The sequence below is a fragment of the Bemisia tabaci genome, chromosome 6 (assembly GCF_918797505.1).
Source record: "Bemisia tabaci chromosome 6, PGI_BMITA_v3".
Taxonomy (NCBI): Eukaryota; Metazoa; Arthropoda; class Insecta; order Hemiptera; family Aleyrodidae; genus Bemisia; species Bemisia tabaci.
In genome coordinates this window covers 38,150,012-38,169,290 of record NC_092798.1, presented here as the reverse complement: position 1 = coordinate 38,169,290, position 19,279 = coordinate 38,150,012, and the positions used below count along the sequence as shown (strand labels likewise).

The 19,279-nt window shown below is 34.5% G+C and overlaps 1 protein-coding gene and 1 non-coding gene across 4 annotated transcripts in view; one reads left to right on the top strand and one right to left on the bottom strand.

Moving 5' to 3' along the window:
• The window catches only part of stol (voltage-dependent calcium channel subunit stolid), an 83,826-nt gene that overhangs the window by 17,873 nt on the left and 46,674 nt on the right, over window positions 1-19,279 (bottom strand). Inside the window, exons 1-17 of one of the 3 annotated variants that reach the window (XM_019051386.2) lie at window positions 16,845-17,009; window positions 16,069-16,200; window positions 14,961-15,229; window positions 13,806-13,916; window positions 12,983-13,175; window positions 12,333-12,469; window positions 11,635-11,721; window positions 11,199-11,279; window positions 10,820-10,894; window positions 9,999-10,118; window positions 9,439-9,510; window positions 8,891-9,032; window positions 8,311-8,356; window positions 7,735-7,874; window positions 7,135-7,176; window positions 6,142-6,235; window positions 4,145-4,177 (exon numbers count right to left, since the gene is read on the bottom strand). In XM_019051386.2, the coding sequence (XP_018906931.2) occupies window positions 4,145-4,177; window positions 6,142-6,235; window positions 7,135-7,176; window positions 7,735-7,874; window positions 8,311-8,356; window positions 8,891-9,032; window positions 9,439-9,510; window positions 9,999-10,118; window positions 10,820-10,894; window positions 11,199-11,279; window positions 11,635-11,721; window positions 12,333-12,469; window positions 12,983-13,175; window positions 13,806-13,916; window positions 14,961-15,229; window positions 16,069-16,132 (1,706 nt within the window). In that variant the 5' untranslated portion in view covers window positions 16,133-16,200; window positions 16,845-17,009. Of the gene's footprint in view, window positions 1-4,144; window positions 4,178-6,141; window positions 6,236-7,134; window positions 7,177-7,734; window positions 7,875-8,310; window positions 8,357-8,890; window positions 9,033-9,438; window positions 9,511-9,998; window positions 10,119-10,819; window positions 10,895-11,198; window positions 11,280-11,634; window positions 11,722-12,332; window positions 12,470-12,982; window positions 13,176-13,805; window positions 13,917-14,960; window positions 15,230-16,068; window positions 16,201-16,844; window positions 17,010-19,279 lie in introns of those variants that run through there. The other 2 variants (XM_019051384.2, XM_019051385.2) reach the window with 2 other exon arrangements.
• TRNAG-GCC (transfer RNA glycine (anticodon GCC)) lies at window positions 18,109-18,179 on the top strand. Its single transcript has one exon. It is a non-coding gene; the product is annotated as a tRNA-Gly (tRNA).

Genomic DNA, 19,279 nt, shown 5'->3' with positions numbered 1-19,279 from the left:
GAATACAAGTGAAATCCTGTCATTTTTTAAGCACTTAATAATAAAGAATATTACTTGGATTAAATCAAATTAAACAGGTTAAAAAATAAAATAGAGTAGAATGAAGTCTAAGGCAGCTGAATTCTGAAAACATACAAGATCAAAATTTTTATTTTTCTCGTGATTAACAAAACGTAACATTTTCCTTTTCACGGGACAAACGATATGTCTATAGGTTCCTGCAATTTAATACCTGTACTTGATCTCTCCTGATTATTATTATATGATTGCAAATAAAACAGTCTCCTTTAAAATTTTTCATTCTCTTATATGCAAAAAAAATTGACTTGCGAGTTTTCAGAACTTAGGTGCCAACCGAAAGACTGGTCACAGAAAAATGTTGGAACTGCCTTTGTTTACCGACAGTTTGGTTAACTGTCAGCCTTCATTTTTGGAGGTGTCTTTTAGAGGATGTATTGTAATTCTTCAAAAACTAAATATACTAACACGGGAGAGTTAAACAAATAAATGGCAACAACAAATAAATAATTTTTAAGAGCAATAAGCTGTGCACAAGATAAGTCATCCGTGTTTTCATCCCTCAGATGGAGATCAAGAATAATCATTATTTAGGAAGAGACAAGGTGAACAAGAGAAATGAACCGACTTAAAAGATAAATTAGATTGAAATAAAATTTGAGAGGGCGAAGACTTCATAGGAGAAAAGAATTGGGTCTCTATCAGTGCATAGTGGACCAGATTTAAAATTATAGCTCTCTCGTGTGTTATGATTGACTTCTGAAACTTGGACATAAAGATTTCTTAAGTCATTATTTAGCTCACAGTTTGTTGGCTCGATTTCCCGTTTGTTTCGTTTCGTTCTTTTTGTTACTTTCGGTTTAATACTTCTGAAACTTTACCTACTTACACTGTATATTCTCACATAAGTTACTAAGCTAGGTAATTGTTGTTATACTCCCTCAATAATGAACACCTGTAAATTTTTAAAAAGATATCGATAGAAAGTAGTTGAATGAATAAATCTGAAATCAGAAAACTTTTTCAAAAAATTTTTTTAACCCGACCGATATAAAATTTCTGGGCAGTTTAAAGGGTAAAATCATAATTTTATTTTAGCTTATTTCTTTTGTTTCCGAGTGTGATGGCAAACTTTTTCTTAGATTAGAAGCTAAATATTAGACTAAAACTCTTCTTTTAGAAAGTCTTCAATTTGAAAAACAACAGTCATGTGGAAACTCATAATGAAACTAGAAAAATACAGATCTTGATTTGCAATATTGCAAAAATCCTATTATTGTTCATTTATAGAGTAATTAAAATCTCACTGAAACGAATTGTTGAAACACCAGTTAAGTGGTTTTTTAACTTCTGCAAGATAGTATTCTCAGACATTTTTATGTACTATTGATAGAAGTGAGTTATTTTATAAATAAAATAGTAGAGGACATTTTCAAGAATGGCTGGATCAATATGCTCTTGTTTTTCTAGTTTCATCATCAGTTGGGTGATATGAAAAATTTGAAAATAAATACAGATGGCCACAATGCAAAATCACGTATTTCTATTGCAGTATTTCAAAATTTCTGCTCCTGGATCATTTTTTTGTAGTGAAACAAGTCAACTTTATAGCACGAAATTTATGAAAAATATTCTGCATATAGAGAAAAAATATCAAGGAAGTTGTCTAAAAATTACCAATGAAAAAAAAGTATCACAGGAGATCTGCAATCTTGCAAACAAAGATACATGACTTTACCCATCAATACATATACACACAAAACACAGAACTTTACAGACAGAATGAAATTAAGAGAAACACAATTTTAAAAAAATCAGGTTTCAACATAAAATCTTTTTCCAATGAGGAGAAAGAGTTCATTTGTAATCCATTTTAAAAAAGTCAGGTTTCAACATAAAATCTTTTTCCAATGAGAAGAAAGAGTTCATTTGTAATCCATTGATAGAAATTACACAGATTTTTGAGCAATCTTGTTTCAATCATTGACTTGACTATGAAAAGGGCACTTCTTCAGTTACATTGTTCCAAAATTTCGTTTTGCACTTTAACTCTTTACAGAAAAAAAAAACTCCCCGAAAAAATTGCTCATGGGGAGATGAAAATTTATCTGAATATTCTTCATAATTTAACAATATCATCAGCGCAAATCTCCAGTTTAATGATTCAGTAGTCTCTTCACAAAATAAGGAATGGTGATGGCGATTCTGAAACATTGTATCGGAGAAGAGCCCTTTTTGCAATCAATTCTTCAGTTATTCTTCCTAAAATGAATGTACAGTTGCTATTTTCTAAGTGAAATAAGACGTTTGATCCAGGAGCAAAACATTTCAGCAACTGGACTTTATTTTGAAATAAGGAACTAATATTCCTGGCTCACTAATTAAAGCACTTATCTGCGTAGGGAAACTAATGGCATACATGTTGTTTCTACTTGGAGCCAGAAAAAATAGTTCCACATTGCAAAATGTGGTCCAACTATGCTTTAGTAGCTTTATCCTATAATATGGAATGGAACACAATCTTTAATGCATTTTAATTCAGGTTGAAGGTGCTTCAGTTCATTTTAGTATTGACACGGAACACAGACACATTTCTAAATGCTCACGTTGGCTCTTGAGCGTGGAAAATTTGAAACTGTCTGATGCTTTTTTGGATACATATCGACGGTGTGAGTCAGCAATCACATAACTCGATTTGCGACGTTGCAGACTTCCTGTCATACTTCATTTTTTAAACAGAAAACTACTCAACGGCAATTCATTAAAATTGTCTTGATTTTTCTTCTCTGTACAAAGAAAATTATACATAAACTTCAAGGAATGAGGTCAATTTGTTCTCCTTTAAAAAAAAAAACAACATAGGAGCGGCGATTTTCAGACACCGCAAACGAGATATGTGATTGCAAACTTATGCCATCGATATGCTTCTTGATCTTATAACTTCACATCATCCTAAAAAAGTTTGAGTTGATATATTTGTGCATTTCTATGCCAAGCTAGCTGATAATTACCTTATCAAAATAACCAACCATATACTTAAAAAACCATATTTTCTCCAGTATCAAAAATTTAATATTCACTTACAGGGCACTAAGTCCTTAATCTTATAGAAAATAATTAATAATCAATCTCTTCACGGATAAGATACCCCTTTTTTATGACAATAACTGGGAAATAAAACTTGCCCACTTTGCTTTTAATTTGGCTTAAAATTATGCAAGGGAAGATTGTCACATGGAGGACTGGAGGGTAACACAGATAGTCTTGGTATGTTTTGCTCAGTAGTATTCATGGTAATGTCCCCATTATCTGACAATTTATGGCAAGGGCCACGCTGGATATCAAGAAAAGCGATTGGATAAGGGAAATTACTAAGAGACTGGAAAAGTGCCATTTCAGGCTCTGTTTGTAACTAAAGAGAGCAAGCTTGGCCAAATTTCTGTCTTACTTGTCAAACATAGTCATTTAATTGGAATAAAAACACAAAAAACTTCATACATATTCCACTTTCAAAAACCAATTTTCGTTGTATCGTCTGACTCAATGACTACATTGGATAAGTGAAGTTTCGGATGATCAGGGCATTACTGTTTATAAGAGCAAACATGAAAGATCTAAACTTTTTACCAGAGTACAGGAATAAAGCGAACTAATTTTTCTTATGGAACTTATTTCTGGAGAGAAAATGGTTGAATTTTGGTTTTAAATTCATGTTGATAAACATGACACAAAAATCCCTAAAAATGAGTAAACTCCCAACTTTTTCTATAGTGTTCAGGGTATGGAAGTGATATAATTTTTGCATTTTGAGTGTCTAAGATGTTCAATCACAATCAAATCTTTTATGAAAACTTGAGATGAAATATGAAAAAACCAGATGCATTTTTTGATTCACAAATAAATCGTTTGAGCAACACTAACACTTGAAACAAGTTGCATCGTAAAAATTCGAAAATTTAAAACACATCAAGAATTTGATTGTGATAAAACACCCAACACTAGCAATTGATGCACTGACGATGATGTAAAAATATGTAACGAGTAAGAATCACAGAATTAAGAAAGAAAATCGTAGAGAGCTATCTCTACGATGCGTAAGACGTTGTTGCGTGAGCTATTACTGTACCTGTGCAGGAGTGCCATGAGAGTGGCCAGGGGGCTTAAAACAATTTCAAACGGTTAGTGAGGGGCTAAAAGTGCTGCAAAGTCAAGCTATGGTGCGATTGTGCAAAATGAGCATGCAAAGAAGGAATTTAAATCCTATGGAGTGTATCATTGTAATCTAAGACCTAACTATCTTTCAGGAAAATACTATTTGTCTTCAATAAGCCGTTCCTCTTTTTTTTTCTCCAAGTGGATATAGAGGTTTTGAGGAAGATCATTTAAAATAAATCAAGGTATATGTTTCCGTTTGAAAATCTTTTGATGGATTCTGTATGGGTGAATGTTTTAAGGCGAATCTTCAACAAACTCAAGTGAGTATTAAAAAGCCAAATATATTTCGTTTAAGTACGGGTTTTGCTAATAATCTCCGGTAAGGAAGAAATCTGCTACATCTGAAAGTTTTAACCGTTAATCTTCAAAAAATGTTTTCGAAATCTCTGAATAAAGTCAACCGGACATTAAATTCTCTCTTTTATTTCATTAATTAAAGAAAAATACTTTGCACTTCGATCATTTTTTCTTTACAGAAATTATTTTTGTGAATAAAAGCTGAAATAAGGGTTCAGAAGTAACAAGTTCATTTCTCATTAATAACTCTTCTTGATGACAGAAACCTGTGATTTGACAAAACATATTTGATACATCCATTTTTATTAATGTCTGCTGAAGATTCACGTTGCATTATTTAAATAAAATACAACTTGAAAATGCGACACATAGAAATTTCCTATCTTGAGGGGTTGAAGATTTCGAATTTTTAGCCTCATTCATTAGCTATCAAGGAAAACTGGAGCTTCTAAATACTGAAAACGCTCCCCCCCCCCCCCCCCCGAAATTGATGGTCAGTGCTTTTTTTAGATTACTAGGGGACACCTCATTTGATTCTTCCATCAGAGTTCAGTAAAATAATTTGTGATATTTTAATATTTCATCCTCAGATGCATAATAATTACAAAAGATGGGGGTCTTGTAAAATCAAGAACTAAATTAACCTCAAACTGGACCTAAATATAATAAGCATGCCAAAATTCTTGATCGAAGGGCAAAAATTAGTTTGACTTTTCCAAATTAAAAACAGGAAAAGTATCCAAAAGTGGTCATTTCTTTTCCTCTGATGGAGATTGTCTGGAAATGCTAGCAACAAAGGCACACACAAATATTGAAAACCAGATTTGATTCTGTTAATAATAAATATTGTTTCCAGAGATGTGTTCAGAGGGTGCATGAAAAGCATGGCAAGTGCATTTTATACTATGTAAAAATATGGTGTCTAGAATTCTTCAATCGTCTCATTTCCTGGTTTCCAAGAATACATTTCTTGATCCAAATACGCACTCTCTCAATATAAAATCCTTCTGTTTCTCCAGGAAAAAACCTACATTTGCTTGAGAATTCAACTCAAAAGTATTCATTTTTCTCATGTTCCGCTAACTCTCGATCATTATTTTATTTGATTTTTTTTCATGTTTCCACTGATTCCCTATCACACCATTACCTCATAACTCACAATAGCACTCCTTTGGTTAAGATTGAAACAAAATGGCCTTGGAGTAGAAAAATAGGAAATCTCTGGTTTTTAACACTGACATCCAGATGAACCAGAGGCTTTTTGTTCTTTGATAAATCTCGATACTACCCAATTTTTTGAGGCTCTAGACACCATGTTTGAAAAGAGGTATAGATAAGGAAAAGGCTCACTTCTGTTTTCTCGATAGAAAAACACACACAACTACAGGTTAATTTAAAACACAAGGGCGGCAAAGAGATCTGTAGAATTTTTGTGTGATCTCTTAGCTGTAAGTAATTTAAATCAAAAGTTTTTTTGCTGCAAAAAAGCATATTCAGCTGGAAAATTGTGCAGAAATTAGTGAGTGCACAGAATCTGAAGCGTAACGTAAGGATCAACGCTCAGAGGGCAAAGAGACATGCCCGAACATCATGAAAGAAATTAAAACTTACTGTTTTTCTTCCTTGAGCGTTGATAAGCTTGGCCTTTCCCATCCGTCCGTGACTAAGGCATCTAGTACCAGTGATTGCATCAAAGTTTTATCACCTGTGAAGGAGAGGAGAAAAAAATTCAGAGGTCGAAATAAAATTGGCACGAAATCTGCTAAGCTTCAATTGCTTTTGGCCTTCCGCAATTTCATTTACATACATGCTTTATACTTATTAATGCCCAAATTTTTATGAAACGAAGTTTCTTCTTTGTCTCCTGTACTTCCGTTTTTACTATAATTTCCTATTCTTTCAGAGTAAAGTAAGGTGACTGCCAAGATTTTTCAGCGGTACTAAAAGCTTTAATGATTCAAGTAGCCTGTGATTTGCTATAATTCTGTTCTGTATTGCATAAAAACCAAACTGCCTAATATCCTCAAAATTTACAACCAAACTCCAAAATTTCCTTTCAATTCTCACTAAAATTACCGGTTTTTCTGAACATTCTATCAGAATTTCCTGGGTTGAGTGGAAGAGTCGTGATCAACTATACTTGTCCCCTGTTTGATGCAATCAGCGTATCATATGGTTGTGCATTTTTGCGCTCCTCTGTATTTTTCAGTTGATCTAAGGCATTGCATCGCTTTATCATAATTTCAATAGAGGTATTAGACAGTTTTGTGTGTTTCAATAAAAGCAGTTTTATAAGTGGAAAAACGCATCTCGCGTGCTGTTATGATAAACATGAAAAAGATGAAAAAGTATACCGAAACACGCATATATACGCATATATGCGTGTTTCGGTATACTTTTTCATCTTTTTCATGTTTAAAAGCAGTTTTCTTAAACTTCTTCTCTTTTAGAAATTTAATTCAACATTCTAAATTGACTACATGCTCTCTATTAGGTTTACAAGATACGCAGTTCAGTATTTTAAACTACTTCACCCTGCATTTTAACATTTAAATGAAATGAATAAAAAGTAGGAGAGATGAGAATTCAAAATTAATTACTTACAAAAATAGGAATCATGTTCCATTTTTTTGACATCACTAAGACCTGAAAATGAATAATGTTGCAATTAACATGTGCTATCTTAATAGTGGTGCAAAATATTAACATCTGAACGAGAAATATTGAAATGGGAAAAGGCACTCATGTAAGGTCAATACTATTTGATAGCATATTAGATAGCATTGAGCAAAACTTTCATCCCTTTCTTTGAATTAATTTTTGAAAAAAAAGTAGCTCAAAACTCAGTTAGTTCAAAAAATAGGACACAGTATTTTAGATGGTGATCTTCACGTGGCAATGATCTCCGCCACAACCCCTTCCTCTGTTTCCTTCTTGCAAGTAGAACTATTTAGACACAACATTCCTGACATTTCACTTTCATATGGAGTGTTGCTTAAAGTTTGAAGAATCTTTCCCACAGTAGAACTGGTCAGGAGACTCTCATTGGGAGCTTGCTCGAAGACTCGATAAGACAATAGCCCACTTCTGGAACAAGCAGTCTGATCAGCTCATAGTGAGCCTAAACCTCATTATCGGCCATTCTGTACTTTTCTTGGGCAATATCTGTGCGTAAATTGTATTCTTTATCTGTATATTTTTTACCTGGATCTCTTTGCGGAGCTCTCGGTCTTAGTGACATCCACTTCCATCCGGGTTGTTTCGTCCGGGTAAGGAAGTGCAAAACTTGCTCTTCTGGCGATTTGAAGTTCATGTAATTGGCATAATTGTACTCGCAATACACCCTGAGCAAAAGAAAAAATACAATTCATTAAAACTCCAGGTAAAATTGAAAAATTAGGAGATGCCTCTGACATAACAGGGCAAACAATAAGCAACTACTTTTTTAGCTTAAATTGTGAGCAGATTAAAATTACATTCTCATATTTAGACCAGAATTTCATCATGAACCTCTCTACTCAAGATGAAATTAAATCGAGAATTGCCGCGGTACAACAGTTGCGCATGCATCTAGTTTACAAACTTGCCTTATTCTCATCAATAGATTAACAACAAAAAGAAAGATTAATGATCCGTTTAAAACACAACAGCTGAAAGATTGAATTTTAATAATTTTGATTTTAATGAATTATTTAAATTTCTAGTGAATTTACGAGGAATACTTTCAGTGAACATAAAAATTGAAGGAAAGAAAAAGGAGCTAGAAAAGCAAATACTTACCATTCAGGGTGAACTTTCCAATTTTTGCCTTTAAAATATTCGGTGACTGCATGTAAAATAAAATGATGTTTTTTTTACACACTGTTGTTGACATTATATATGATACAAGGTTATAAAACAATTTTACTATTTCATTCATTACTAAACAAGAAAATGAAAAGTGTCGAGGAGTTCTTGAGTAATATCTGAGCCCAATCATTGAACTGAAATACAAGAATTCCGACTTTCTTTTGATCTGTGTTAAAAATGCTGGGTAATATTTCTTTCAGGGGTTGATTTCCAAACTTTACATTGTGAAGGTATTAAATTTATTAAGTTGCATTGAAATTTGGAAAACATATAGATCAATTGACTGTGGATAAAATCATCAACAACTTTGAAAATTAAAATAATATATCAGTGTTGATTTATTTGATTTAGAAATTCAAAATTCATTCCATAAGTTTGAAATAATAGGATGCAAATAATTTGTCATAAAATTTTGAAAAGATGACTGACTTTCATGTTGATGGACATTTTTAGAACATAGTGATAAAAAGTTATCTAACCTAGCAGTATAGTAGAAAAAAAAATTACGTACCGTTGGCAGGGTCAAGTTTTATTTCTCGTTCACCGTTAACTTCAAACAAGCCATAACCATCCGGCAATGCAAGACCCAGAGAGAACGGAGTACCTTCTATTGGATGATAGAAGTATTTGTGCCTTCGTGTGGTGACACGTCTCTGAAAACAGAATTTTGAACTTTAATGCATTGTAACAAGGAATAATTCTTGTCAAAATCCATGATTTTGTTTACTTATTTTTAAAACTTTAAGATTGAGAGTTGACAATTGAAGTAGCACCTTGTCTAGGCATGAATCAAAGAACCCTTGAAAAAATTAGTTCAAGGTTGAAAAACCTGTATAGTCAGGACTGAAAGTGCCTTACTTGCGTGTTTCCTCTTAGGTGGTCATTGTATTAGTTTTTTAGACGTTTAGTGGTAGGGATTATTCCTTTTTGCAACATGTTTTTATCAGGTTACCTGATGTTACCGGCAGGCCTACCGTGGTTTTTATTGTTACCAGACAGAAACACAAGAATGATAAGTTCCATGGTATATTGACCGGAAAAATATGAATATTGCTTTACCATGTCATTATAGTGCACTTTGATTTTGAACTCCGTTTCTCCTTCTTTCTGGTCAATCATGTCATGCCGCAACTGAAAGAGAAATAAAACATGGTTAGGGAATTTGCAGATGAAATGAAACTCATGATATAAAAGAAAGGTGCTTTAAACAGAACCTTAATCATTATCTGGGGAATGTATTGACTGTAGATAGTTTATGCTGTCATAAACTAGGTTTATGGTAAAATTCCATGACATCAGTTTCAGTAGAAAGAATTTACCTCTGAGTATTATAATATATCTAATAGATCTGATACAGCACTCAAGTATGCAAAGTTCTCACATTTTTTGTGACCTAAAAACTCTTACAGTCTTCTTTGCCGTTTTAAAGGAGTGCACTAATGAGGTACCGAGACACTAGAGAATTTTGGGATTGTTTTGCTGTTTAAATTAATTTTCCAGGAATTCCAGGAATAAATAAATTATAGAAATTAAGGCTCCTAAAAATTGAGGTCGGAAAGGGTTCATTTGAGTATTCCAGTTGATGCCAGTTGTAGATGAAGAATCAAAGATTAACTTACATCAAAGAGCAAGGTATTATTCTCGAAAAGATTTCCTTCTGAATCCACCAGCTCCACTTCTAATAGGTCTACATTTGAGTATCTAGGTTTCAACTTCTCCATGTACAAATCTTTGCTTGGCTATAAAATAAACAACAAAAAATACAAAATTAAAAGATGCTGCTTTTTCATTTGGAAAAAATACAAGAACTTAAATTACTGTTGCCACTCACAGCTAACCCACATTCCAGTATTCACCGATCGGAAAAAAACTCAGTGGTGTTGTACATTGCAAGTGAATTCTGGAAATGCAAATGTAACACAATTTTCAGGTGTATGAAATCAATACTGGTTATTGGCTGGTGCTTTTAGAAAGTTTAATTGTTTTCCAAGGCAGATAAAGGATAGTGGTCGCATTTCCTACCCTCTTGACGTCACACGGCATCGGGTACCTTTCGGGTACATCCTGATTGCATGGCAAAGCATGTACCCTCTGTGCGTCACAGCCTTTAAAATGGCGGCTCAACTTGAAATGCGACTACCTTTCTTTATCCGCCTTGATTGTTTTCTACGCTGACAAAGAGACTGTAAAATGAACGATGTACAATTAAAATGCTTCCCTTGTTCTGTTAACGGATAAAAGTAAGATAGAAATTGCTGACAGCTAAACAATAAGTGACTTAATGTAGACTGAAATTTTCACGAGAGTTGCCTACTTCGAACCAAGAAAAATTGATGAAAAGAACTTCCTCCAACAGTTTTTCCAGCTACATATTTTTTTATGATTACAATGAATTTCTTGTATTTTATATAAATTAAACCTGATTAAATATCATAATTACCACGGTCAGGAGCTCAGGATGATACAGCACATGTCCATTATTGTTGACAATGAATGAATAGCCATTGACACCAAGCTGTAAATGAAAGAAGGATTAAGATGGTTTATTGATGAAACAGGGAATAAATTAAAGTTTCATATTATGTATGTATTCATAATTTCTTTTTTCTTTTTGAAGTTATCTCTTTTGGATGTTTACATAAAGAGCGATTCTGTGATTTTTAAAGTTGAGAAAAATCTTTGAGAAAATTTTTATCTTTGTCGTTTTTTCAAAATGAAAGTTAAAAAAATTCTACTTTTCAGAAATGAGACAATTTTGATTCCATCAAAGTAAATGGGTGAAGGGTTTGGTTCAATAATATCACAATACAAAAACTTACCCTGTACGGAGGCACAAGCTTTTTTATTTGCTGAATCGGTACATCTGTACCCACAACACCCAACAAGTTTGCAGTTCGTACCTGGAAAAATTAAAAGGAAAGAACGGTTGAGTAATGAAAAAATATGCTGATGAAAAAAGTTGCAATTTTAAGCCTCTATCCCTTAAAAATAAAAATACATACAAAAAATTCTCACTGTGCAAAATAACACACAAATATACATTTTAATTTTAGCATCAAAGAGAGAGCTACACAAGTGTGATAAAGTGAAATATAAATAAAAAAAAAAAATGTTTGAATCATGGTTTGTTTTGATTTTCTTCAATATAGGGTATCCTTCTCTCTGGAAACTATTTCAGAGGTTTTGTTTAGACCAAGTGTATTTATTTAAAAACTATGAATGATAATCAAATGGGAAAGATTTTCAGACACTTACAGAATAGTTTCGCCGATCAAAGACAGGAGTTGATACGGTCGTCATTAGTTGACCCTCTTCTATCAAGCTATTCACAAGAGAGTTTGCCTGCAATCAAACACAGAAATGTAGTAAAATAAAGTTAAGTGTGACAAAAAAATAAAATTTCTTCAATTCTGATAGCTTACGTAGACATTAAAAGAGGAAAAATTAAACGCTTTGATTCGAATTTCAACACAGCATAACTGAACATTTTGGGGAATTTTTTTTTAAATTAAAATTTTTTAATAAAAAAATTGGCAATATTCAAAAGAACATTGATGGTGTATGTCCTTCACCACAGAAACGTAGATTGTACTTTTTGGTGAACATTTTTTTGAGCTTTGAATTGTTCTCTTGTATAGATCTTTCAATCGTAAGCTGAACCTCTCATTTCATCAAAGAGTTGAGATGAGGCACTTACAGTGCGCTGATGAAGTTGGTGACTGAAATCAGTGCTTGCAATCAGTTTAAAAGAAAACAAACAGGCTCTGCACTGCGAGCACAGAACTCAATTTTGCAAGTCTCACACGGATTGTTTGCTCCGATTCATGGACTCAGCGATCAGCTTGCGTAGTACGAACTTCAGCAATGTATTATGCACCTAAATGCATAAACTGCCCTAGATGCACTTAAATGCCGTTCCTCTAATGCTGAGATGGTTTTGTAAATACACTTACTTTGCCTCCGGGGTAAGCAGGTGTCCAAGAAACAGGATGATCCTGTTGGTACATCACCATTGGCCGAGCCATGACCAAGATATAATTTAAAACTCTCTCCCTGATTTCGTCAAAATCTTTGATATGTTCAAAATAACCTAGAACAAAATCAACAAATGTGGTATAATTTTTAATAATGTAGGTTAAAGTTCCTGTTAGCTAATATAAGATTATTTTTTACTATTTTACGCGGAAGAAATACTTTGTACAAGCAACATACTTTTGAACAAGAGATATTCTTATGCCTGAAATTCTATGAATTTTTTTAGCACATATTCACATTGAATAAAATACAAATGTCTAACATTTAACATGAAAATAAGATTTTTCATGTTTCAGGCTTCATTAAAATTTTTTTGAATGGTTTATCATAATAGATGGCTTATTTTGTAAAATAAGAGAGAGTTCATCATGGTTTTAGACTTCTAAAATGATTGCTTGATCATTTTTCGAGATAGCAGAAGGAGAAAAGGTCTTCATTTTATGGTTCTTCATGAGGAAGGAACTGGATTGAGGAATTAGGATGATTTGTAACGGCGGTAAATTTGTGAGAGCAGCATTTTGACAAGTGATTTTCTGGTTTTTAAAGATCTCTCATTTATCCGGCTTACCTTTATTTGCACAGGCCATCCATAGCATTTCCTTGGCGTTAGATGTATCCTTACCAACAAGGTAAGTGAACACTCTCACTGGCATGTGCGGGAAGTTGTACATTTGGAAAACATCCTTCAAATTACTAGATGGACCATCAGAAATCAGCATGATTGCTTGATTGCATTGGCAGCCTTGTCGTGTGCGGTTGTACTAGGAACAGAAAAATTACAAATGAGCATAGCTACAAAAAAATTAGTGCTGTAAATTATTGTAGGTAAAGCAATAAATTACAGAGATGTATAAAGATAATGAAAAATACATGCGAAGATGTTACAACACCTTCTGAAAAGCATGGTCATTTACAAACGATATTTATGAAATCTTCTGATTGAATATCTATATTAAGTTGTTCCAAAAAAAGGAGAAAGTTATCTTTTTTGTCATAAGGAACTAAAGCATAGATTTTGTTTCTATTAGTACATATGACAAAGTTTTATCTTGATTCATGAATAAGGCGAACATTTAGTAAAAACATTTACAGTGGCAACTAACCAAAACAGAATTGGATATTACTCTGATATTTTGTGTGCACCTACGGAATGATTTCTCCACTGAACAAAAAAGTCGACATTTTTTCAAAATTGAGTCACGATTTTTTCTATAGTCATAATGCACTTATATATATCAAGCCGCTACCTCAGCGCACTAGAGCGCTCTGTGACTCAAAATCACCATCAGAATCGATCCTCCCACAAACCATCGGGCAGATTACACTGCCTGATCTCCCCCTCCACTCCCTCCAGCCAACCTTTTATAATAAACCGCTCATAATGCACTTACCTTGTGCAGAATTTCGAACGCCGTAACAAAAGCAGCGGTAAAATTTGAAACACCGCTAGAGCCTGTGCTTCCAAGAGCTTGTTTTAGTTCATTCTTGTTTTCATCAGTACCCTAAAACAAAGAAAAAGAATTTTAATTGTTGCCCCATTAGATATTACTTTATTACACTCGATGAAATTAGAAACAATTAGACTTGACAACTACTTTCCATAGCTTCCAAGATGTTCAGCTTCCTTCTATCGTTGCATCCAATTAACAGTTTCCCTTCCTCTTCGAACCGATGTCCTGTCTCAAGATTATGCAAAGCTACTGCTGACTTGTCAATTTCTCTGTTCTTAATACATCTTTGATGTTCTTTTATTCTTACTTTCATCTTCCTTCTTGTCTGCCCAATGTATTGCTTGTCACAGTCTTTACATTTCAAACTGTAGATGCCAGCCCTGTCTTCTTCTCTAACTTGGTCCTTAAGATCACCATGGAACACTGATTTCAAATTGTGCCTATTAACTGGAACTGCTTTTAGGTGATACTTCAGAAACACTTTTTTAAACTTTGAAAAATGGTTTGGATGGTAGCAGATCTTCACAAAGGCGCCTTCATCCTCTCTTATACTTTTAAGAGTGGTCACTTCCTGAACCCTTTTGCGAAATTCTTTTTTACGAATTAAATTCCTTACAGTTTCAACTTGAAAACCATTTTTCACTGCAATGTTGGGTATGACAATGTAAAGGCAAGTCAAAGACTGAGAGCCTAGACTGGGCATGAGCAGACTTTCAGAAAGAATTTGCAGAGTCAAAATTGGTTAGAATGGTCATGACGGTTTTAAGAACTGATTTAGACTCCATCAGGATTGCATGAAGCTTTTAGCCCTTCTGTATTATAAACTCTTTCTTCTTCAAAATTTTAAAGGTTATGACCTTTTTTCTTACCTATCATCACAAGTTGCAGCAATTTTGCAAAAAAACAAGCAAATTTCATCGCAGTTCTGCGAAACATATGAAAATTTTATCCCTTTTTTTAGAAACAGGCAAATTGAAATCTATTTTGAGCTGGCCTTCCCAAATTGCATACCCTTTCTCACTTTACCAAAAAATCCCAGTTTTAAATACTTTTTTTGAGAGGAAGGGATCATGGGCAGCGTGGGATATAACTTACTTGAACCAATAGGTCCTTGTAGCAGGGCAGTATTTCTTGAGTAGTTTCACTGAACTTGAAAATATTGACAAAGTCATTGGCGCCCAAGGTGTCGAGAATCATTCTGACGGTAGCATGAGCTAAGTCTCTGGTTTTCCCGGACATGCTCTTAGAGGTGTCTAGAAGTATAACGATGTCTTTAGGGCTTGTGGCAGCATTGACAAACCATAGATTGGTCCGAAAATCGTCTAGGTCTTTTGTAGTGTATTCTTCAGAAGGCCACTTCATAGCTGAAAACAGGAGTATAACTTAAGATTCAGGGTTCAAAAATCTTCAAATTGGGTAGTTTTAAATTGGAGAAAAGAGAAAGCAATGCAGACAGTGGGAGAGATGAAAAAAACCTCCCTAGAAGAACCAACTTCCTAAAGATGGAAGTGGTAGGCAATTAGCAGAATTCTTACATGTGTTTATAATGTAATTAATAATTGTTTCTATCCTCGAATAGACAGATCAACATCTTTCCTAGAACAGTTGATTCTTTTTGCTCCCCAGATCCAGCCAAGTTATCTCTTCCCGAAAAGAGGAAGTCACACCATGATATCATCACCTTTCGGCCAAAGTATCACAAGCGCCATGCAGCGTTTAAAATTTCCACTGTCATTTTATTTTTTACAGAGAAATTGTTGGTTGAATCTGTTTGATAATTTCACTGAATTTCATCGGCAGCACAAAGAAAAATCGATGAAATTTTCAGACAGCTTCGTTGAACAACTTCTCTGTAAAAAATAAAATGGAGGCAGAAATTTTTGAACGTTGCATGGCGCTTGTGATACTTTGGGCGGAAGGTGACGATATAAAATTGCTCAGAAATTTTAGTTTTACAACTTCGCTGAGAGACAGATTTTAATCGGAGAAACAGAGAATTCTCTTTTCCACGCATCTGCATCTGCTCCATTTTTAAGCTGTCAGATTTCTGACCATACCTGTTTTTTTTTCCCCTCAAAGAGAACTTTTCGTTGAAATCAAAACCAAACTACCAACTAAGTTGTACTTATACTTGAAGTCCTTTCATTGCGCCATTAAGTACCTATGGAAGCAAAATCATAGGAGGAACAGGATTTAAAATTACCTGGAAATCTCCGGAGAAATCCAGAGGAGCTCCCGAAGTACTGCCATGAGAGACCTGGATCCATCTCATAATTATTCACAAAAACAGGATCTAGGTGCTCCGACCATTTCAGTGAATTTAGAACTTTTGGGTCTGAAAAAAAAAGACAGAAACTTAAATAGAAAACATTCATTATTAATAGTGAATACATTTTAAAACTTTCCATGTGTTGAAATCATTATAAATGAAAATTATGTTGATACATCTACGCAAAATTCAAAATTCGACAATGATGAAGAGAAATAAAAGTGCCTGGCATGAAAAATTCACACGACTCTCTGATGGAACAGGTGAAACCACATTTTAAAAATACAAATATTGATTATTCAAGCGGTCTCAAAAGCCCAATTCACACTATCAAACTTTTCATCGGACATAATTGAGCGAAAAGTTGGATGGAAAGTTGGACACAAAAAAATTTGATTCAATTACCATTGCAGTGTGATATCGTCATCAGCCTGCGGTTTGCAAAGATACAGCTTCAGCTCATGTTGGTCAGAAGATTTCGTTCCAAATTTTTCGACAATTGGATGGAGAGTTGAACGAAAAGTTGAATGTGACGTCACATTCAAGTTTCCGTTCAATTTTTCATCAAACTGTCGTTTTCTCTCATCAGTATCACACTATGCAACTTCTCATTCGACAAGTTGCATCCAAGAGTTAGATGAAAAGTTTTATAGTTTGAATTGGGCTTTTAGCTTCGCAAAAGAAGAATAAACGAGACTATAGGTACCTACATTTGATCAGTGACCAACATCTTTGTCAAGTCTGAACTTCACACTTGAAAAAGTAACCATTAATATATCGGCACATTCTGTTCTTCGGATGCTTGCTGAAATTTGAATGCAGGTATAACAATCTTGATACCCTTGCTAAATACGTTACTCCTGATTTAACACATTATTTTAAAGCAATACTTAAAGAAACCTGAGTGTGAGTCTAATAAATGAAAAGAAGAATCACCTTTAGAAGTTTAGCCTCGGTTTGTTTACAAACTGTCAACTGTCAACTGTGCTTCCAAGGGTGTGTTTTCATGCGTTTTCAAACGCGTCACATGCTGCGCATGCGCCATGAGCGCAATGCAAGTCATGAATGAACCATTCGAAACAGAACGGACCAATGAGCGCCCAAGAATTTATCAACGTACTCATCGTAGTACTATGCGTAGTATTTTGTAGTAAGTGTTGCCAGATTGATTGAGCAAACAACGGTTTTAGCTAATAAGGCCGTGAAGCGTAACAAAATTACTGAAATTCCTATTGGCCTTTGTCAATTTTTCATCTCACGGGCTCTACTAGCATGAAAACGAACTGAGCCCCTCTCGAACCTATACTTAGAGGTGCTTATATTCGATTGCGTTCTCCGTCGAATTATGAAAATTCAGTTTTTTGACTCCACTCAGCGAAAATTTTTAGCATAAATGAATAATTAACCTCCGTAGTCTAATGTTCTTCCCTCGCGAACGGTTGAATTTGGAAAAGAAAACTTATATAGGTACTAAGTCAAAAAATCAATCCCCCTCCCCTTTTTTTGCGGAAAACTTTTCTTAGGGAGGATTACAATCGTCTGTGGAAAGAATACGCGTTTCGAAAGTTGGATGCGTTGATACGAGAAAATGTATCACTTTTTTCGATCATCTCATAATAAAAGCTGAACTGGGTAGCTCAAAAATTGCGGAAAAAATTAGGAATTGGCGCAATAATAATAGCGGGAGTATTAAAATTATTGATTGATGACGGGAAAATTGATCAGATATGTAATTATTTTATTCTCGCCTTCAATTGGGTAGAAAATGTGAAAAAAGCACTGGGACGGTCGATTATTTTCTCGGAGTCACGTGCACCACCTATTTCTTTAACTCTTAACAACTCAGCCCAATAATTAATTTTATTCTCTGGGAGACCCGCGGACTCTTTCATGGAGAAGATGAAACCATAAACTTTACTGGTTACTAACGGCACAGTTTTCAATTTTGTTCAAATTCGACTTCCTCTTCGCCGAGCATCGGTGGTTCAATGGTAGAATGCTCGCCTGCCACGCGGGCGATCCGGGTTCGATTCCCGGCCGATGCAATTTTGTTTTCTCTCAGTATTCTACGATATAATTAATAAAAAGGTGTAGATAGATTAAATTTGTTTTAAAAATATTTTAAAGTAGGTATCACGCTATTTATCAGTACGTCAACAAAATTTTATCGGAATTACATTTGGACTGAATTTTGCGATTAGGAACAACAAATTCCGGCCCGGTTTAATACCAACGTATGTGTCATTAGTTTCCCAATGCACATAAGTGTTTTTTTCAGATGAGCCAGAACTTATAGGTCCAAATTGCAAAATGCAGTCCATTTCATGAAGGCAGAATCGAGAATTTGTGTGGGTTGGAGGGAGGGGGCACTATATCAAGGGTGAGCTCTGAGCATCAACCAGCTTGGAGGGTGATCGGGGGGGGGGGGGGGGGGCTGGAATTCGGGAAAGTTTGAAAAATTGGGATACCCTGAGAATTCGGGCTGGAATTCGGGAAAGTTTGAAAAATTGGGATACCCTGAGAGCCAATTTGAGCTTTTCTTCCCGAAAACATGTATTTAAATGTAGTGTTAAATATGACGTAAATGTCGCGCAGTTATATTTAACTTACAAAACATTAGAACATCGAAAATCCCTCACATTTTTTGAAGGATCCAACGTGCTCTTGTCTAGTTTCGCCACTGCTCGCATGCAAAAGCTTGATGCAAGCTTGGCGGGGCAGTAGGTATGGGGAAAATAAATTTAATCCGAAAGTTCTATGGTTACGTCTTTTTTATGAAAATTCGAAATCTGTATTCACGTGGAAATACAATTTCTGAGTATATTATGTTATTTTCGTTATCCTATCATATTTGGTCTTGGTTACATGTCTTGTCCCCGGTAAGCAATTCACGCATAAATTAAATATGTACTTCTAAAATTCTCAAATTCAATTCTTGAGCAATTTCATCTGAACATCTCTCGTCGCTGAAGGAATTTTCTGTGTTTCCCACAAAGTTGTTCGCAGGGATGTAAAAATCCAAATTCCTAAATTTAACATGCCGTAAAATATAGTATGATAATTAAAAAAATTTCCGAAGGACGATAGCCTAGCTCGCTTTGCGTATCAAGGGTCGGACAGCGGATAGTCACTTTCATACTAAGCG